This window comes from Heterocephalus glaber, unplaced genomic scaffold (assembly GCF_053883595.1).
Source record: "Heterocephalus glaber isolate CG9 unplaced genomic scaffold, H.glaber_assembly_v1.0 deba00001737, whole genome shotgun sequence".
Classification (NCBI taxonomy): domain Eukaryota; kingdom Metazoa; phylum Chordata; class Mammalia; order Rodentia; family Bathyergidae; genus Heterocephalus; species Heterocephalus glaber.
In genome coordinates this window covers 1,340,084-1,362,200 of record NW_028258445.1, presented here as the reverse complement: position 1 = coordinate 1,362,200, position 22,117 = coordinate 1,340,084, and the positions used below count along the sequence as shown (strand labels likewise).

The 22,117-nt window shown below is 37.7% G+C and overlaps 1 protein-coding gene across 5 annotated transcripts in view; it reads left to right on the top strand.

Annotated features, from left to right (window-relative positions):
• The window catches only part of Glrb (glycine receptor beta), an 82,959-nt gene extending 61,246 nt beyond the window's left edge, over positions 1 to 21,713 (top strand). For all 5 annotated transcript variants that reach the window (XM_004868544.4, XM_021247455.2, XM_004868545.4 and 2 more), the window contains 3 exons: positions 2,321 to 2,473; positions 7,999 to 8,291; positions 19,504 to 21,713. In XM_004868544.4, the coding sequence (XP_004868601.1) occupies positions 2,321 to 2,473; positions 7,999 to 8,291; positions 19,504 to 19,800 (743 nt within the window). In that variant the 3' untranslated portion in view covers positions 19,801 to 21,713. The remainder of the gene's footprint in view (positions 1 to 2,320; positions 2,474 to 7,998; positions 8,292 to 19,503) is intronic.
• The last annotated feature ends 404 nt before the right edge of the window (positions 21,714 to 22,117 follow it).

Below are 22,117 nucleotides of genomic sequence, written 5' to 3'. Positions count from 1 at the left end.
GAAGACACAACAATGAATTAAAGACAAATCCTGACTCTTTAGGAGGTATACTTCAGTGCTGTCAATAAGTAAAATAAATGTTAGTTATATGGAAGAAAGTAAAAAAGGTGTGGTGTGGTAGAAAGAATTTAGACGATGACTCAAGAATTACAAGAGAGTAGAGTTTTTTTGTCATCTTTTTGAATCATCATAAGTAAGTTGCTGAAATCAGGCACTTTATCAGTATTTACATGAATCATCATATGGATAGAAGTAAAACGTTTTACACTTGATCTTATGTCTGGGTAATATTTATAAAGATAGGATATTTGGAATATGTGGGCTTCTGAGCAATGTAGTACTGTAGAGTGATGTATGGAACATGATTGCCCATATATTCTTTAATTTTACACAAATGATGGCTCAACTCTAAACATTATTACAGTTGTGTTTTTCTATGATTAGAGAAATAATAAAGGTGAAGAAATATATGGGAAAAACAAGCACATGAAAATATATAAATTGGAAACCTGAGTGGATAATGAAAGAAAACCTCACAGGAAATAGAAAGTAAATTGAATTTTCCAATGAACATTTATAGCAATTAGCTGCCCACCTGCCCCTCATAAAGGTAACAGTGCGAGGAGAAGATCAAAAAAGACCCAGAAATGTTTCTCATAAAAGTTTATGGAGCAAATCACAGTAATATCAAACATGGATTTTACTGGTAAGTGTATCCAGGTCCTGTGAATCTCCTGTCGCAGAGTCTTTTAAAAGGTACACGATGGAAATTTGCCTTCAAACACAGGACTTCGGTTATTTAGGTTCTCATTGAAATGGAGGGGGGTGAATTACAAGACTATTTTAAAGTGTGCTACTTTGTAATAAATTGCTATAATCCGTGTGACAATGGAGGCTATCTAAAAGTATATAATTTGTTAAGAGGCACATAAGCATCATTCTTCATTTCCTGTGCACTAGATGAGTATAAAAGTAACCTGAAAAAGTAATACTATTACCAAAACCAAGCTACCTTGGAGCTGCTTTTTGGAAATACTGTGATCCTTCTTAGTTTCAGCAGTTGTACTTATGGAAGATTGTATTTTTAAGCATTGCATATGACTGTTAATTTCAAACATATGTTCCCCTTTGTCTGGAAGAAAAGTTAAAATGAGTGATGGAGAACAGAAAGGGGGCGTCCGTTGTTTGCTTTTTCTATATTAAAAGCCTGTGGACAACTTAATATATTGCCTAGTTTTATTGAAATTAAAAAGAGAAAAAGAAGCTCTGCATTTTTTGATGTAATATGGAAGCACTTGACATAATTTCATTTCAGTTCAGTTCTAAGCAACTAATAATTTCTGTTCTATGTTCTGCTACCTTTCTAACTTCTCAGAGGCAGCAGTAGTTACAATCTACTCTGGAAAAAGATAAGATTTCTCATCCAAATTACTTGTAAAGAAGATGTAGGTAACTCTTTTAGTCAGTTTTTATGAAGATTGTATTGTGCGCAGATACTGCAGCAGGTACTTGATGAATAATTATGAAGATTATTCTAGGGTCCAAGCATGTATATTTGTCCCAATTAAGAAGATTGTGTAAATATTATTTTTCTTGATAAGGTAGCTCAAATTAACATTGTCTTTACCTTCATAATTGTTTCGGTTTTGCACTGTTCATTTATTTATTTGTTTCAGCATTTAAAAATAATTGTGCACAGTTTAAACTGAAAAATTTAGACATATTTTAACTTTTTGCTATTATGCATAACCGTACTTCTGTTAAATACTGAATGAAATTCTTATCTAAATTAGGCATTGCAGGCATTACCTATTATATTGAAACTGCTAACTTAAAGGACCAAAATATTTTTAAAATTTTCTAAAATATCTGCAAATAGCATGTGTAGTTGAGAAGTGCTGTTAGGTATTTGTCACTTGTTCTCTTTCTGAAGTTGGCAAAGGCTACCATCTTCTTATTAATTCAGGGTCTAGTTGGTGTCATGGAAGTTCTAGAATTATGCTATAATTTCTGCATCTGCCCCGGCGTGTGAAAATGAACGTATGTCCCAACTAGATGACGTTTGAGGGCGGGAGTGGGGGAGGGAAGAAGATGGAGAGGGAGCAGATGTCAGCCCTTGTGTCTTCTGCATATGTAATGGAAAAGCTCGGTGTCTTCCCCTCAATAATGCGTACTTCCGGTACTGTTCCCAACTGTTTAAGTGGAAGCCTAACAGCAACGTGACGGAGCAGCAGGTGGGCTGAACCGTCAGAGGGCAGCGAGTGGCCCTGGGGCCCGTTAGTGACCTTGCAGCTCACCTGGGCTGTGTCTGTCTCCGAAGGCTACTACACGTGTGTGGAGGTCATCTTCACGCTGAGGAGGCAGGTCGGCTTCTACATGATGGGGGTCTACGCCCCGACTCTGCTCATCGTGGTCCTCTCCTGGCTGTCCTTCTGGATCAACCCCGATGCCAGTGCCGCCAGGGTGCCGCTGGGTAAGGGCTTCGCGCTGCACGCGGGGACTGTGAGAGGCAGCCTGATCCTGCCCAGCCTCAAACTCACAATGCTCTGGAAGCCAAATGTTCTGAGTTTTCATGTAGAGTAAGTCACTCCATGCCTGGGGTCCTGGGTTGGGGCACAGTCAAAACAGAGTGCTGAAAATATTGCACAAAATTTCCTTAAAGTACACATGAAACATCAGTGAGTTTTGTTTTTAGACTTAGGTCCCATAAAATATCTCATTATGTTCATGGAAATAGTCCAAAGTCCCCAAAGTTCTGAACCCTGAGACACTTTGGGCCCCACGAGTCTCAGGTAAGGGTAACGACTCTCATCAAGTCATGGTGCTCTAACCAGCCACAGTGGCTTTTGGAATCAGTGGCAACCTGCTTTCTTGGACAGGCAGCTTCCTTCAAAATCTGCTGTTGAACTGATTTCATCAGTGTCCGCCCACTCCCTGATCAGGCTGAGTTTCTCTTTTCATGCTCTTGGGGTATTTTAATGACTTAATCTAGTCTGCTTTTTCTGTCATTAAGTAGTTATTGAGAAGTGATTTTAATTGATCACTAAAGTTGAAACTCTTCGAGTGCCAGCATGAAAAATCACATTACTATTTTGATGCAATAGCACGTGTGTCCTGCATTCATTCAGGGGACGCAGTCGTGCACCTCATAACCCTTGGGTCGGTGATGGACCCCATATTCCACATATCCAAGGCATTTTGCGAGTTTGTGCCATAAAGCCAAGGTCTATAGCGGGTGTAGACAAGGTACAGAGCAGATATATACCATATAGCTGAGGAATGTAGCGAGTATGTGGCATGTAGAAATGTGTAAGCACATTCTGATGTTCACACAGTGACAGTGTCACCTAGTGATGCATTTCTCAGGACAGTACCCCATCATTCAGGGATGTATGATGATAGTAATACAGTTTTTAAAACTTACTTAACATATTTAAGGGTTGACTGTCTCTCCCTTGAATCCACATGCTCTCCAGTGCATTGCTGCTAAGGCTCAGTGACATATAAACAGCATGGAGCAGTCTTCAGAACATTATGTCTGTATAAGGAATGAAAGTATTTGCTTGAGGAAACAAGCAAAGTAAAGCAAATAAATTTCAAAACATGGACATTGTCACATTGCTTTCTGATTGTCTTAGAGTGTTTTCAATTTCCCATTCCTGTGTTTCCTAAATATCACCTGGAGCTCATGTAGATGAGCTAGATGTATTTGACTCTCAGTGAGTGAATGCTAGGTTTAATTTTTCTTCCATCACAAAGGCCTTGTGCATGTCCCAGTCCTAACTTGTGGAGCAATTTAATGAGATGCAGGTTTTAAAGAGTAGGAAACGGAGAAGGAAGCAACGTGAGTGACATGTTTATCTGAAAAAGAACTTTGGTAGTTTACATTTAGTAGCAACCACAAAGACCAAATCCATATCTTAGCAACCAAAAACAAGGGAGATTTTAGCCTAAATGCTATGTGTCTGTAATGACGACAATGAAAATGGATAGGTTAATTAAATCATTTAGGGGATAAAAATGAACTGTAATATATTTCATTGGAAACAACTCCTGGATTTAAATGCTTAGACTTGTCAAAAATGCCACACATTTCCCCCAAGTAATCAATCCTTGTTTATTAGAATTATCTTGTGGTCCTGTAGTGACATAAATTTAAATATCATACTTCCAAGGGCTCTTTGGAGACCTCCCAATCTCTGATATTTTCTTAAAAGATTTTTCTCTGTAGGTTCTCATTCATCACAGGACTTCTAATATGAGTCCCTGAGCTGTCAGTTTTTTACAAAAATGGTTTATGTGGTGCTCAGGATTAAGCCCAGGGCCCTGTGTGTGCAAAGCATAGTCTTTTTCACTGAGCTATATCCATGGCTGGTGGGGCAAAAATGTTTGATGGTTCTAAGTCAGTCTCTGGAGTCCTAAGTGGATTTGAATTCCCTCTGTGTGCTTACTAATCAAGACAGCTGAGGCAGTAGGTCCAGCCTCTTTACACATACCTTGCCTGAAATGTCCATTCAGGAATGATAAAAAGTATTCATAGATGTGTTGTATATGGGATTAAGAAAGAATCAAGGCTGACTTTAGAGTTCTTTTTATGGCTAAAAAACTAGAGAAATAATAGCTAAGGTGGGAAAATCTGCAGGTGCTACTGCTAAGAGTAAGACTATGAGTATAAAGCCGATATTATAAACTGAGGAGTTAATATTATGCTGCACATATATATACCTTTACAAGTTGCAACACATTTATGTGTTTTAACTCATTCAGAAAATACTTACTTTGTGCCATCGGCTGGGTACTATCAAGAAGATGTGAGATGTAGTTAAAATGAATTGCTGATAGTTAAGCAAATAGATTTTTAAAAGCCTTACTCTTAATAGGTTAAGATTGTCTCTTGAGAAGAAACAGACACCAAATAAATACATGTAGGACGGTGATACAGGGGCAGCAGTCTGCTTGGTGGAGAAGGCCTCTAGGAGAGAGAGCAGGGGTGATGTTCCAAAAATGGAGGAAGGAGGTGAGGAAATGAACGAGGCTTACCGGACATCCAGCAAGCAGTGGAGCGTGGGCTCGCGATGACCCGGCTGCATCCGGAGGCTCCTGTGTGGGGTCCCGAGGACCAGTGAGCTGCAGGCAGAGCAGTGGCTCCCAGTAGAAAGGCAGCGGTCGCGAGCCTTGGACCCGTATGGCCCCTCACACTTCCGCTCAGTTGGCTTGGATTTGCCTAACGTGAAACGTGAGGCATCCGAAGAATCCAGAGCGCGATCAGGCTGCAGTTCTAACCAATTTTCAATTTGACGGTTGCTTACCTGGTCAGGAAAAGACGAAGAGGGAGCAAGGAAGAGCAAGGAGGCAATTGGGAGGCCCACGCAGTCGGTGTATAGTCTGGGTGGCCAGAGCGTGCGGTCAGAAACTTTAGCGGGGACCAAAGTGAAGGGAGGAGGGAAGGTAAGTGTAGGGGCGTTGTGTGCAGGACCTAAGAAGGGAGGCTGACATCGAAGTTATTTTTCTTTTTCTGAGAAACTAGAAAATTGACATTAACTGAGTTGAGGAAGGACCAAGAACAAGTGGATTTGAGAGGGGTGGATGAGGTGTTTCCTTAGAGGAAAGAGTTCGAGATGTCCCTAAGGTGGAGGTCACATAGGCAGTTGAATATTCATGTCTCAGGCTTCTCGGAGCCTTCAGAGCTGGAGGGAGAATTTCAGATTGTCAGGATGTAGACGGTCTTCACAGGGATGGGTCCAGCAGGGTCACAGGGGAATGGGTGTAGGTGGAGAAGTCTGCCTCTGAGAGGGACCAGGAAAATGAGAACAGCGGGTGTGGTGTGGTGCCGTTTCCCGGAAGCCACCGGACACTGTGTCGGAAGCCACTGGACACTGTGTCGCTGCGGCTCACAGGGCTCCGGGCTCAGGCAGACATTAGGGCGTGTTTGCGGTGCGTAGCAGCCAGATTCCTTGTGGCAAGTTGGTTCATATACATAGCACATTTTAATTCATTTTTTCATCCCTTTCCCTCCCCTCCCTACTGCCTGCCTCCCCCTCTTTTTTTTTTTTGTTTTTTTGTTGTTTCTTTGGTACCGGGGATCGAACTCAGGACCTTGCGCTTGCAAGGCAGGTGGCGGAATCACTGAGCTAAATCCCCGGCCCCTCTGCCTCCCCCTCTTAATCCTCTTTCCATTTGAACAAAATTATCTCCCTGCTCTCTATCATCTATCTTTATTTTGCTTTTTATTTATAGTTTGGGTTTCTCATAAAAGATAAACCATGAATCATATAAGATTGTGTTTCTGATTCACTTAACATTAAGGTCTCCAGGTACATCCATTTTCTTATAAATGACTCAAGATTATCCTTTAATTCAGAGTAGTACTCCATTGTGTGTAAGTATTTTCTTTATCCACTAGTTTTTAAAATATGGTTCTATTCATTAGTCTTAGTTTTTTTCTCAGGAACAGCACTAATTACAGGAATAAAAATCACATGCTTGTCAAATGATTAAATGTCTAATGTCATTTTCATCTTCAGAAGTCTTTCCAGTAGACAGTATCTGAAGTGCTTGAACAGTCATTTTCAAATGGACTGGACACCTTTCAGAAGCTATTGGAATTACACAACTGACAGGCTATATATTCTAAGTTTTAACTGATTATTAATAATGATGCAATTCTTACCATGTCAAGGGAAGGAGAAAGAGTTAAGCACATAGGTAAATATCACAATGATCTATTCACTATTCTATCTTAGAGGTGGTGAAATCTAAGAGGAGGAAGGTAGAGTCAGCCCAGGAAGTGAGCTGGACTCACAGAGCCAGGGTGAACCTGCGGCCCCCCTTGACGTAAATTCAGGCCCCTGTTACCCTGTGGTACCCACCCTGTGCCAACAGGGCCCCTTCCTCAATCTCCTGCTCTGAAATATGACAGGAGGGAGAAAAAGAGGAAAAATGGGAAGGAGAGCAGCAAGTGGGGAGAGGAGACAGAGCTGCAATTCTTTGAAGTTTCATAATTAACTTAAATTGTACATTATTTCAAAACATAGAAGAAAAGTGAGAGTAGAAGGAAAAGTGGAAACAAAGCTTTTGTGCATAGGGAGGGGAGGGGGCTTGAGGGGAAGGGAGAATGAGATGAAATAAAATTTATTTTAAAAATAAAACTTTCCATTAAAAAATAGAAGTGAAACTTTGACTAGATTTCTGGACTTCCAACTAGCTGTCATAGGAACCTCCTTTCTCTCTGAGATCTATAATAAAGTGTTTCTATTACTCACCAAAATTTATTTATTATTGTGTATTATATTGTATAAATTATATATAATTATGCATTCACTTTAATTACTTTTCTTGAATGGATATATGTTAGTTTCCATATGCAGTTAATATTGCTTAGAGCAGAATTTTATGCCTTTCCTGGAAAAGCTGGGATCATTTCCTTTTTTTTTCTGACATAGGAACATTCTCTATTTTGACTTTTCTATTAGATTATTTATTGTGAAAATAATTCTTATCCAAGAGTTGCTTTATGTGTTCTATTTCCTCTTCAGATATCATTGTTCGTGGGTGTAAATTCCCTCTATAACTGAAATCTCTCTAAAACAAAGTTGAAAAATGAAATAATCCTCCCTTGTCAGAGGGCTTTATGGCTTCCTCAGAGATACTATAGACATCTTTACTATCTAAGCCAGATTAAAATTCCGTTTTTATATCTTGGGTTAACTTTCTATTTACTTTTTCGGTGAGTATTTAGCACCATTCCAATCATAGTCAATCCTCCTTACACAAAAGCCTCTAGGGCTCAGGGTAGCACTTACCCAATGGGTCTGAGGTCCTGGGTTAGCCAACAAAAGCAAGGAGCACATGCCTGTTGTGTCTTCTCATCCTGAGGCCTACGGGAACCTGATGACTCCCCTGTAGTACTCTGACAGTTGCCACTCAGGAATTTTGTGACAGAGCAGCAATTGCAGAGCCTTTCCTGGGGACACCGTGAATTTCCCTCTCTGTCTGCAGGCATCTTCTCAGTGCTCAGCTTGGCCTCGGAGTGCACCACGCTAGCCGCCGAGCTCCCCAAGGTGTCCTACGTGAAGGCACTGGATGTCTGGCTCATCGCTTGCCTTCTCTTTGGATTCGCCTCTCTGGTGGAGTACGCGGTCGTCCAGGTGATGCTGAACAACCCCAAGAGAGTGGAAGCAGAAAAGGCCAGAATTGCTAAGGCTGAGCAAGCAGGTGGCAAAAGTGGAAATGCAGCTAAAAAGAATACTGTGAATGGCATGGGCACTCCAGTTCACATCAGCACTCTGCAGGTAAGATGAGCACACCCGGTGACTGGACCCCACTTCTCGCTGCAGGGTCAGGGGAGGTGCAGGTCTGGGAGACTTGGCACTTTGCCTCCTTTGCTTTCTGATCATACTAATGAAAAGGAACTGAGCAAAATGCACTTTTCAGAAAATGCATTTTTTAGAAAACATTCAAAACACATAGATCAAATACTATTTAGGAAGAAAATCAATATCAATATCAATATCAATATTTCCTGAGGACTTCCCACTGAGATCTAGGAGTTTAAGGCTACAGCATTGATTTGATGGCCATCACTGAGTGGGGATTTTGCCAAAACACTGCTAAGTGGCTCAGGCTTGGCTTGAACTTGTAATTCTTCTGCCTTCACTTCCCCAACTGCTCGGATTATAGACACACAACACCACACCCAGCTTCTATATCAATTTTAAGTGTATCATTTTGTGTAACTTTAGTGTTTGTTCAGATACTGTATTATATATGACTTATCACAGTCTACTGGTCATGACACTGATTTGTGTGATATTCAGAGTCATTACATCTCTTTTCACCCTTTATCTGCTTCTATTATAGTTAAATATTTCTCCTACATATGTTGACAGCCATAGTCTACAGTTTTGATTTTTGTTTCCTTACCAAATAAAAATTTTAAACTTCAGGAGCAGAACGAAAGCTTATTTATATTTTTGTTTGCTGTGTTCTTTATTTCACCATGATAGTCCAAGGTCATGTTTTATTGTTTTATGTTCAGAGAAATACTTTATCCATTATTTGGGGAGATTTACCAGTATAATCTCTGGTTTCCTTCATCTGCAAATGTCTTGATTTCTGCTTCCTTTCTGAAAGACAGTTGTTCTAGGTACAGGATTGTGGGAATCACAGTTCAGTTCTGTCTGTGTGCTGTTACACGTAACAAATACTGTGCATTTTCTTATGACTTCCATTCCTTCTCCTGAGAATGAAACATTCTAATTGTATTTTCCCTGTGGATAAACCATTGTCTCTGGATTTTTTAAAAAATGTTTTTGTGTTTAATGATTAGAAGTGTAGTTATAATGTGTCTTTTTGTGGATTAATCTTTTATTTTAATTTTCACAGCTTATTGAAAATATAGGTTGATGACACTTGCAAAATTTAGTTTTCAGTTGCTATTTCTTTGAGTACTTTTGCAAACTTGCTCTATTCTTGATTATTTAAAGGACTCCAATAACAAAAATGCTAGAGCCACTGTTACACGTCTATATCTTGGGCCTTTACTTTTCCTGATCTCTTTTCTCTGCTTGATTATCTTCTATTATAATAACTCTCATTTCATTGATTCTTACCTCCAGTTTGATCCATGAGCTTATGGTTTCGTTATTATATATTTTCAGTTCTAAAATTCCTATTTGATATGTATATACTTAAGTACATATATATGTCTGCATGCATGTATCTGTCTTACTTTTCTCATTGCTGTGACAAAATACCTGATACTCAAAGTTAAAGGAGTTTGTAGAGGTTTCAGTTCATAGTTAGTACAGGAGAAATAGTTCATGGCTGGGAGAAGTCAGAAGCCAGCAAGGCAGCAAGCAGTGAAGTAGCAAAGAAGCAAGAGACAGCAGCAGCCCACTTTCTGTCCCTTCTTTCCCGGCCATGCACCCTTAGGGCAGGTAGCACTCACACCCAGGGTAGCCCTTCCCATTTTCCACACCCAGAACTATACCAAACTAATCACTTGGACATTTAGTAATCACAAACCCTTAATTCCAGCATCACAGATGCAGCCACCTCAGAAAAGTTCCACATATGAGTTCATGAGGCTTTGGAGGGACAGCTAGACACAAGCCAAAAGAGCATGTATTTATGTATTCAGATTTTGATGACAACTGACATTTTTCTTTTTTCTGAGAAATTCCATTTTTTTCATTTGTTTCAACATATCTCATAGTTCACTGAAGCATTTTTATCATGGACCCTTTAATATCAAACATTTCTCAGTTTGACATCTTAGATTGGACATGTACTGATTTTTAAATTCAATTTGAGATCTTATTTCAGGATGAATGATTTTCTCTTGAATCTTACACTTTTTCATATTATATTATATTAGGAGAATTTAAACCCTCTATTTTTGCTGACTTTCTCTGACTCTGTTCCAGGGGAGGAAGGATGTGGACTCATAATTGCCAGGTGAAGAAGTAGTCCAGGTTCTCTGCTCAGTGAGGGTGGGTTCCTTGCAATACCTGAAAGTGGTGGGGGAGGTCCCAGTAGTCCAAGAAATCCTCCTGAATCAGCAGGGGCACTGCCTTGGTGAAGATTGAGATCCTGACTCTCCACCTCCTCCTACAGTGTCCTCCAAAGCAGAAGAGGAAGAGTAGCTTGCAACTTTCAGGTGGGGGACAGAAGTCCATGCTCCCAAGGAGATCTCCACGGACACTGAACAGGAAGTGAGGCCTGGTTATTGGTCTCAGAGATGGGAGTCATAGTTCCCCACTTGGCCTTCTCCGACACCAATGACACCACTTCAGTGGGGTTGAGGTGCCTTAGGAGGGCCTCATAAGATGGAGGCTCCACTTATTCCACCACCTTTGTGGTGCATGTGAATGGGGCCAGAATTTTTTTCCCTATGATATTTGAGTGAATTAGAGACACTATTAGCCAAATTTTTCTATAATATTGAGCAGTCCCTTTTTTGCCCTCTTGCTAGACAAAGCAGACTATCCTCAGGGATTTTATGCAGCATCCATTTCATTTTCCAGGTACCACTCTCTTTTCAACTCCAAATTATGCAAAAAAAAAAAAATCACCACTCAGTCCTTAAGTTCTGAGGTTCCCAAGGAGTCTGCCTCTTAGTCTCCAATTCCCCTTCTTCCTCTCCTTCCTTTTAAACAGAATGTCCGTGATTTCCACTGAACTGGACAAGAGCAATAAGAAATATGGTTTATTTCATTTTCCAGGAAACAAAATGCTCCTGGGCTCTTCAAGGGCTCCACATCCTCACTGTACCTGCACCTCATTTACCAAATTCTAGGAATTACATAGCTCTATCAGTGAGCTACTCTTAACGCTTTTATTGATGTCACAACTGCAGTATCCTGGGCCATTTCAGACTTATTTTAATCCTGCACCAGGAAAACATTTTTTCAAAAAAAGTAGAGTTTCTTTTGCCAGTATTTTACTTTAGGCTCTGTAACAACTGAAGTCTAAAAAGACTTTGTTACCAAGAAGAACTAAAGGACCATAAGGACATGCATCAGCACATCAAAGAACTGGAAGCATGCTCCTTAGGAGACACTGCTTGTCTTTCTGAAAGATACACTTACTTCAAAATTATGGCTTCTGTCTCAATGTCCACCTAAAGCCTCATGCGGCCACAGGTGGGGCTTTTCAGAGGTGGCTGGATCTAGAGTGTGTGATGCTGGAATCGATTCATGGTGCAATGCTAGGCTCAAGGGCACTAGGATTAAGGGAGTGAGTGCTGCCCACCTAAGTAGCCTGGATAAGATAAAAAGGGCAGAAAAATGCTGCTAAGGTCCCTTGTTGCTTTTGCTACCTTCCGCCTGTCATGGACTGTTTTCTTCTCTGTGATGCCTGTTTGCATTCCACTCACAGTGGAACCAGCCGATTATGGACTGAAACCTCTACAAACTGTGACCCAAATAAACCTTTCCCCATGTAACTTTGGGTGTCAGGTATTTTGTCTGAGCAAGGAGATAAAAGACATTATCCATGCTAGAAATGGAAGGAGGAATACTCTAGACATTTCAAATGTTTCAAGTGTGGGCATGAAGGATAAGTGGATCCTTGAATATTTTTTTGTTTTTGGTACCAGGGATCAAACTTAGGTCCCTGCACTTGCAGGCAGTGAAACCACTGAGCTAAATCCCCAGCCCTTGATCCTTGAATATTTGACTTATGTTATTTTCAATTTATCTTTAAATAATTAAAATAGTGAAAATTCCAACACATTTAAGAACTTCTATATTTTAATTCTTTATGTTTCAGCAGCTAATAAAAGCATACTTGTCTGGATTCTGAAACTGTGATATCTTGCTACAAGAATCATAGAGAGCTATTTAGGCAATTTAAGAATTGACTAGAAATTTTTATCTCTAGGAAGAAAAGAAAATTATTCTTATTACTTGCCAGATAAAATGCAATTTCTAAAAAATTATGTACCCATGTCATATTTATATCTTGATTCAGGCTTCAAACTACTGAATACCAAAACAAGTTATCCCTTAATATAACACCAAACTTACATCAAATCTATAACTTAATATATTTATAAGATTGTTATATATTGACATGTGAAAGAAGATATAAAAATAAACTTTAAATTGTTGCCTTTTTAATCAATGGTTTTACTCTAAAAATAGAATTATGATTTTAAATTCAAAATATATGTTTTACAATGTATTTTGCATTTTAAAACACTAACTTTTGCCAAGTAATCAATCAGGTGATATGTCACTTATTTTTAGACAGAATGACAATAATAATTAATGGAAGTATAATGAGATTTGGGTTATAGAAAACTTTTAAAACTAATTTTGAAAATAATATTGTGCTTACTAAGGAAAGGAATGATAAAATGCATAAAATAATAAACAATAGTTCAATCCAATTTTTAGTATGAGGTTCTTAGAGTTTGCCACCCACATCTAAAAATACTCGATATATATAATAAATATAATATAATATAAATTCAGTAAAATATATACAGCTTATTTCCGCTGAACATATTTTAATCATCTGTAGAAAACAGCTTAATAAAACCATGGTTAAGTCTGTAAGTCAAGAAATATTGTTCAAAATTATTTGCTTTGAAATGTATATGGATTCAAACTTGAAGAAACCACGAAATATATGGGAGGCAAACATTTGAATCATTAAAAAGCTTTTTTCTGCACCATTTTTTATTCTTCACAGTTTCATTATCATATTACTCTTGTTTGTTACCAGTAATTTGCAAAATTGACGAAAATTTATATGATAAAAATAAGCAACATATACCTTCATGGTGAGGAACAATTGAAAAATTGTAAGTTGTAGGTGAGTATGACCAAATTTACTTTTTTTTTTTTTGGTACCAGGGATCAAACTCAGGAACTTGTGCTTGTGAGGCACAGGGCAGCACCACTGAGCTAAATTCCTGGCCCCCCAAAATTACTTTCAAGATTGTGTTAAGTAGAGTTATTTCCTTGTTTTAAGCAGTTTATTTCATCACTTTTCATGTCATATTATAACAATTCAAATGATACTTATAAACCCTTTTATAGTTTTGTGTTTATATTTGATATGATTATAAGGCCTAAAAAGTATTAATGAAGAAAGAAAGTTTATTTGACTAAAAGTCTCTGATAAATGGCACAAGAAGTACCAGCCAAATAATTGATTAATCCAGATCTACTTAAGAAATCTGGAGGACTCTTCTCAGTAGAGAATGGAATTTCACTCATTTTGTCTTCTCATATCCTTAAAAATTACTTCTCTTCCTCAGTGTGTACATGCCTACACACACACACACACATACACACACACACGCCACTCATTTTGAATACAACGGTCTTCTAATATATTGTTGAAAGAGGGTTTAAAGAATTAAGTCACTAGAACCCGGAAGGAAGATCCCTGCCTCCATCCCAGGCTCCTAGGGCAGAGAAGGTGAGCTGTGTGGGCCCCAGAAGCACCCCCACGCTGTGGAAATGAGAAAACACATAAACAAGCCTCAGAAACAGACTTCCAGATCTCCTACAGCAACCCTAGAGGGAAACGAGATGGAACAATCTGATACTCAACCCCCCTGGACTCTCTGAACTGGCAACAAAAGAGGATCTGGGAAAAATGAAATCAGAAATAATTACTCAGATAACAGCAAAGATTTTGCTCATGGTGCAAGACATGATTAATCTAGAGAGGACATAGATTAAAAAAATAGAGGATCTGAGGAACATGATGGAATCCCAACATAGAAAACAAATGGAATTCATAAAACAGATACAAACAGATTTCCAAGAGATTAAAAACCATCGAACATCTGCACAGCAGAATGAACCAATGTGAGGATAGAATTTCACATATAGAAGATAAGATTGCAATTACTGAGGAGGAAAAGAAAAATTGCTTTAAAATTGTAAGGGAACACAAGAAATCAATCCAGCAGCTGCTAGATGATGGAAAGAAGAATAACATAAGACTGATTCGAGTCAATGAAGAAAGAGGAGAAAGTACAGATGACATAAAAAAAAACTGTTCACAGAAGTGATGGCAGAAAACTCCCCAAGGAGGGGAAAAGAACTTGACATACAGATAAGTGAGGCATATAGGACTCCAGCTAGCCTTAATAAAAAAAAAATCTACACATAGGCATAGAATAGTTAGGATTCCAAGGGCTGAGGATTTAGCTCAGGGGTTTCGCTGCCTGCTGTGCAAGCACAAGGACTTGAGTTCAATCACCGGTACCAAAAAAACAAAAACAAAAACAAAGAGCAAATGGGCCAGGGATTTAGCTCAGTGGTTCTGGCACCTGTCTTGCAAGAGCAAGGTCCCAAGTTTGATCCCCAGTACCAAAAAAAAAAAAAATAGTTAGGATTCCAGAAATCCAACAGAAGAACAAAATTCTATAAGCAGTGTGAGAAAAGAAACAAATCTCATACAAAGGAAAGCCCATCAGAATCACAGCAGACTTCTCAATGCAAACCCTCAAGGCAAGAAGAGCTTCGAGTGATGTATTTCAAGCCCTAAAGCAAAACAGCCTCCAACCCAGATTGATGTACCCTGCAAAACTATCTTTCAAAATTGATGGAGAAATAAAATACTTTCATGATAAAGAGCACCTCAGGAACTTCATGAATACCAAACCAGCACTCCAAAAAATTTTAGACAATACCCTAGGAAAAGACAATGAGGATCACAACCTCAGGAAGCCCAGCAGAATGAATCCATTGGGCGTGACAAATTAAATGCAAAAGGGGAGAATCCAACAAAAAGAAAAAGTCATGACAAGGCTTTTAAAACTTTTGACTTCATCTTCCTAATGAGTGTATAATTCAATCTTATTATTGTACTGATTAGTATTTTTCTGATTCTAGAGTTGCACACCAATCGTTGTGCTGTACTGGCTATTTATCATCTTCTTACATCTACATTTTAATTAGGTTGTCTATTAATGAGCTTTAAGAATTCTTCATATATTCTGGTCATAGATTATATGCATTGTAAATATGGTCTGTTTAAGGACTACTTTTCATTTTAATGATGTCATTTAAAGTTCTAAATTTTGATGGAATCTCATTTATCAGTTTTTTTCTTTTATACATCATGGTTTTTGTATCCTAGGTAGTTCTTGCCTACCCTGAATTCATAAATATTTTCCCTTATAGTTTCTTCTTAAAGTTTTATATTTTTAGACTTTCTTATTTAGGTTCATAGATCCCTTCAAGTTATTTTCATGTATGGAAAAAAAGGGTTGAGGTTAATTTTTTATATACGGATACCAAATGTTCTAGTGCCATTTGCTGAAAACACTATCTCTTCCTCGGCTCTTGAATTGAGTTTATATTCTATAAAATGCTAATGTTTAAAAAATCTTTCAAAACTCAGTGGACTGTATATGTGTTGTTCTATTTCTAGATTCTCTGTTTTATTCCAATGATCTATATGTCTTTCCTTACCCCAACATTGCCTTGATTACTGTAGCTTTAGAAGAAGTCTTAAAATTAGGTACTAAATGTCTTCCAACCCTGTTTTTGTTTTTAATTTTTCTAGGTCCTTTGTACTCCTGCATCTTTTAAATTTCAATATCCAGTTCTTCATTTATAGCAAGTATACACAGACCTGAATTTTTATATATACCTTGTGTTTTCTAATCCTGCTAAATTCAAGTACAAGTTCTAGGGGCTCCTAGAGATTTCTTAGTATTTTCTCTGTAGATGATTATTTAATCTACATATAAAGATTTTGCTTCTGCCATGCCAATCCTATCCTAGTTGTGTCATTTTATTGCCAGACTAGTTTGGTGGGGACTAGGTTTCAAAGTATAATGGACAGATAAAGGGTAAGCATATGTGCCCTTGTTCCCCACCTTAAGGAGAAAGCATTGTATCTTCTCCATTCATATAAGGCGTTCTCACTGGAAGTATGGAGTACATGTCTTTAATCTGTTGAGAAGCTTCTGTTCTACTTCTAGTCTCCTGATAGCTTTTACCATGGACAGCTGTAGAATTTAGTCCAATACTTTTTCTCCAACTAGTGACAGGATCATATGGCTTTTTCCTTTCCTCTGTTAAAATGATGACTTTTGGGGATGGATCTTCCAATGCTGAACCAACACTGCCATCCCTATAACAAAACCACTTTCTACATCCTGCCATATCTGACTTCCAATAGTTTGTTTTGTTAAACAAATTTCTATCTATCTTCATACTTTTTTCTTCTATTATCTTTATCCAGTTTTAGGATTAGCACAATGTTGAGTTCCTAAAATGAGGGGAGAAGTGTTCCTTCTTTTTTCTGCTTTAATTGTTTCATATAATTTATCAGTTAAAATGTTTATGAGCCAGCTGTTGTCATATAGGTAGGTTTTCAAGGTAGGAGTATACTTTCTTTAATGGGTGCTATTCAAATTTTATATTTCCTCCAGAGTTAGTTTCATTAATTTGTCTTCCAAGGTACTTCTTAGAAGTTGTCAAATTTATTTCAATGAAGATTTTTGTAATATGCTTTCTATATCCTTTTAAATTCTGTAAAATCTGTGGTAATGTCTCCTAGATCTTAATATTGTAATTTAAAAAATGTATAACTGATATTGTGTAGCAGGAAGAAAAGGTCTAAAAGAGCAGGGGAATTGGGAGGGGTAGGGGAAGGGAAAAAAGGGAAAGGAAAACATATGAGAAGAGGAAAAAAATGGAGACAAGGTCTTTGCAAATAGGAAAGGGTGGAAGGGGTGAAGGGAGGGCAAGGGAAGGGGAAAAAAAATAAGAACCAAGATACTCATGTAAAGGTACAAGAACCCAATGATGAATGTAGCTGTATTTTATACTAAAAATGTACCAATAACCTTAATGGGGAAAAAAATAATAATTAAGTCACTAATATAATTAACCGGAAGCTTCTTGGAGTACTTTTTAATGTTTTAACATTGAAAAAGTTATTCATTTATTGATAGATTTATAATAAATAATCTCTGAATGAATACAACATCATATTTGCATACTTTTAGTAAACTCTATAGTAAAATTCCTGAAATTATTAAAACTACTACAATTGAAGATTGTGGTAATACAAGTAAAATAAGTTAGAATATTTTAGCTATTCATACATGACTTAGGTTATATGGTTGTAAAACCATGTAAATTTGGCAACATGTTTACATATTTACAGAGACCAGAACCACACTCTAAGCTATATAAAAATATGATTTATGGTAAGTGCATTTCTGCAGAAAACACATTTGGTCTTGTTTGTAAAAAAGTAAAAATAAGAAGACACGCTGTCTAGGTCTGTTGCAGAGGCAAAGTCCGCCTCTGTTTTGCTGCAGCTAAAATCTTTGGATTTGGGGGTTCTAAAGGGAGAAAGAAAGACTGGGGCATCCAGAGGGTCGCTGACTTTACAGACCGCGGAGGTCTGAAGATCCTGCCGAGATTCCCAATGGAGAGTCCGTCCTGGGCTTCTGAAGTGCAGCGACTCATGGTTTCACCGCTCAGGGCTCCGCAAAGACCGGCTGGGAAGCATGCAAGCTCCTGTGCTCCTGTCGCTGCCCTACTGGCGGATCCGGAAGGTGCGAGTGTACAGTGAGCGAGTCCCCGTGTGCCTGTGCGTGCACATGTGGTGGAGCTTGGTGGCTGACTCACTGCTGAAAGTGGTGTTAAAAATTTAGTTTGGGCAACTTAAGTGGGCCAGGCGGTAGAGGCCCGGAAGTCAGAATATCTACGTGGGCACACACGTCTTCATGTGTACGTGCATTTCTTACAGCCAGATTTACAGCACTCAGATTTTAGTTGCTAGCGCTGTCCTCTCTCAGTGGGCTGTCCAGTCCCCACATTCACATGGTATTTGATAAGAGGACTGAGCTCTGGTGAACCTGATTCTTCACTCAAAATATTTTTGTTATCTACCTCTAAACACTGCCCAGGAAATATATATCGGTTTTTGTTCAAATAAAGTATAGTTTCCTGGTACCTAACATACTTCTGGGAAATAAAATTTCTTACGTTTATTACATTAGGAGTATTATTTTACCCAGCCACAATCTAATACACATAAATAGAATTTATAGAATCAGCCAATGTTATGCCAAGAAAGCAAATTGCCTGAGGAACTGTACTATACAAACAGTATGCGATGAAATGGTTTCCTTTTTCACCAGAAACTTACTAAATGTTGGTAGTGAAGATTTCAAAGATGAATCAATAAAGTTAGTGGTAACAGTGAAAATGTTAAGCAATGGAGCAAATATGACAGTGCAATTCTGTGACATGAGGACTTTGCCTCTGCCTAGTCTAAGCATTTCTCATTGCTAGAATTCAGTGGGAACTAGTTGTTTTGTATAAGAAATTTATTCCAATTTAATAATTCAGAAATTAGAAACTGCGTGATCTCTGTACCATGTGGTCTGGCTGAAGTATACACAGTCTTTGTATTTCCCTGGTGTGGTTGTTTAATACAACTTTAGCCAACACGCTGCTAATGCCTGCCACTTGTTCGTGGTAATGGTGACCATGTTTTCCTCTTATTGTGAATGTGGGTTAGAGACACAGTTTCTCAATGGAGGGGAACTTTCTCAGTCATTTATAAACAGCCTTGTTCGGAAACAGAATCAATAGGGAAATAAAAAATTAAAAGAAGACGATTCCTCTAATCCATGTATTGTAGTAACATTGTCTCGGTTGTAGTAATGTACTAGACCTGGGAGGGATTTTGTTTCTTGGCCTTTAAGTTGAGAAAACTCTCACAAGCCTAAAATACGTGTTGCTTTGTGCTTTGATCCCTTGCACAGAATGACCAATCAAAAGTCGATTCCATGATGTAAGCCTTGTTATTTAGGCAGCGTTTCTGCCTACGTGTTCAAGCCATGTGATGGTTCAGTCAGCTGACTGCTATCTCTGTTAGCTCCTTGTGGGATAAACAAACACCTTCTGTGGAAACTAGCGATTGATAAAATAGCCTTTTGAAGAGATGTGTTTTGTACACAGAAAGCCCTAAATACCTTTTGTCTTTAATTTTTATCCTCAGGTTGGTGAGACCAGATGTAAAAAGGTTTGTACTTCTAAGTCAGATCTGAGGTCCAATGACTTCAGCATCGTTGGAAGCTTACCGAGAGATTTTGAGTTGTCCAATTACGACTGCTATGGCAAACCCATTGAAGTCAACAATGGCCTGGGAAAATCTCAGGCAAAGAGCAGCAAGAAACCTCCTCCAGCCAAACCTGTTATTCCCACAGCAGCAAAACGAATCGATCTGTATGCGAGAGCATTATTTCCTTTCTGCTTCTTGTTCTTCAATGTTATATATTGGTCTATATATTTGTGATAAATCTTTTCCATTTATATAAAGTAAAGTCCCATTTCATTGTGACCAACCTCATTCATATTTGCCAATCTGTGAAAACTGTTGCATTTCCATAGCAATATATTACATTTTGGATGCCATTTGATTGTAATAAAATGTGGCACCTTACTTATGAATGGCAGCATGATCCTGCAAGTCTGTGGTCTAATAATGATGTATATACGTATAGCAAGCATATTGCTTTAAGAATAAATGAATGATGAGCATACTACACATTATACATCTAAACAGTTCTCTTCAGTTTGTATAAACTGCAAATACTTCAGATAATTCTGGTAATGAAATGTTGTGCACGCTGAATCTTGTTATGGTCACCCTTCTAATGTATGCAGTATTTCAGAGTTCCTTCCTTGTAACATTCAGAGAAAGACGTCTTATTCTTATATTATTTTAGATGGTATTATCAAAAATTAAGCAAAGTTTTATTGATACTGTTTAAACTTTGTAAGTAGAAATATATCAATTATAAATTATGGAGGCTTTGTGGAGAAATAAAGTTCAGAAAATTATTAATTTGTAAAATAAGCTCATGTTATCTCAGTTGTCAAAATGCCAGCTAATGAAATACAATATGCATTTTTGAGGCAAAGGGAAATCTGAACTTGAATCAATCCATACTAAGTTCTGACTTATGATAAAATATATATAAATAAAAGATAGATGCATCATTTCAATATTTAGGACAAAAAGCTTATTTAATCCACATTAAAACCTAAAAATGTATTTGTATTTGTTGATGTAGACTATACAAAAGCATTGTGCCTTAAAAACAGTTACGCAAATTTTAAATTGGAATGCACTAGTAAATAAATTATTTCATATCATTTTAGGAAACCAAGAGGAAATAAGTATCATACTACTAGAAGTAACTTGAATTGTAAAAAAAAAAAATCCATGATCATTGAAATTTTAACTTCTTATTGGATTAAAATGCCTACATATTTTAAGTAAAATTAAAAATTTTCCGAATTTATTTCTTATTTATTTGAATATTTTGGGATATATTACAGAACAGTTAAAGATTAAGTAAATGATATCTTTGTTTATATTAGACTTCACTTCTACTTGTATTTTCTTTCTTGCTGAAAGTCTAGGCAACTGAGATTTACTTCTTTGATCTCATTCCAACCAGAAAGTAAGCACTAAGTCTCATTTTATGAGAACCCCCATTCCTAAAAATATCATATTCAATGTACTTTTTTTCTACCACTGCTGAAATTAAAACTAACAGTATTATAAACATAAGATCCAATGAATATATTTGGAAAGTTCCAACTGAGACTCTGTATGGCCAATTTGATTATATAATGTATTAAATAATGTATTAAAATGTTATGCAAGCTATGATATGTAAGACAATGCTATTTATTTAGTTCACTGATGGCTAATTTTAGAGACTCATTGCAAAAAAATTAATGGGATATAATGTAGTCCTCTGTAGTGCTCCAGCACCCCCTAGTTGCAAAAAATGTAACCATTTGAATAATTTTAAGGTGCCACAACTAAGATTATTGATGAACTTCAATACCCTACTAAGACTGAAGGCAATAGTACTTTAATAGAACTCTGTGTGTGTGTGTGTGTGTGTGTGTGTGTGTGTGTGTGTGTGTGTAATGTCTTGAACAGGATTTAAAGCATTTAAAATTTTATTTGTAATAATTATACTTACAATATGTTTTCTTTATTTTTGAAAATTGTATTCATTTTGTGGAGTTTGATCTAGGATTTTATGTGGAAGATGTACCATACTAGAGTGAGGCCCTCATTATATAGAAATGTATTTGCCAGAAATAATGTGAACGGATATCTTTTCTGTAATATAATATTGTAGCCTCTTCAATAAATCTTAGTACCCAAGTATATATAAGCAACCATCCCAGGATCAGCATCACCCATAACTTCAAATGGAATGTTAGATAATGATCATACAATGAAGTCGTGCTGACAGTTGTTTTTAATACTGCTCTCAGAGGTTTAGTCATAACTCCAGGGCAGTTCTCCCATGGACTTTCAGTATTATGCATTTCAGGGTTTGTGAGAGCTCCTGATGCATCAAAATCTGTGTCATTAAAATAAATGTCAACCTCCCCTCCTCACAAATCACTAGGGTTTCTTATTTTCTATTTCTGTTGAGGGCATTCCTGATTCAGCCACCCGTGGTCAGTCAGTTTCCCTTCCTGTGTTATGCTGGATATTCCTTCAGGGCCCGAGTGCTATGGTTCAAATGTCCTTCGGATCCTATGTGCTTGGTGCTTGATCATGGCCCCATGGTGTGGTG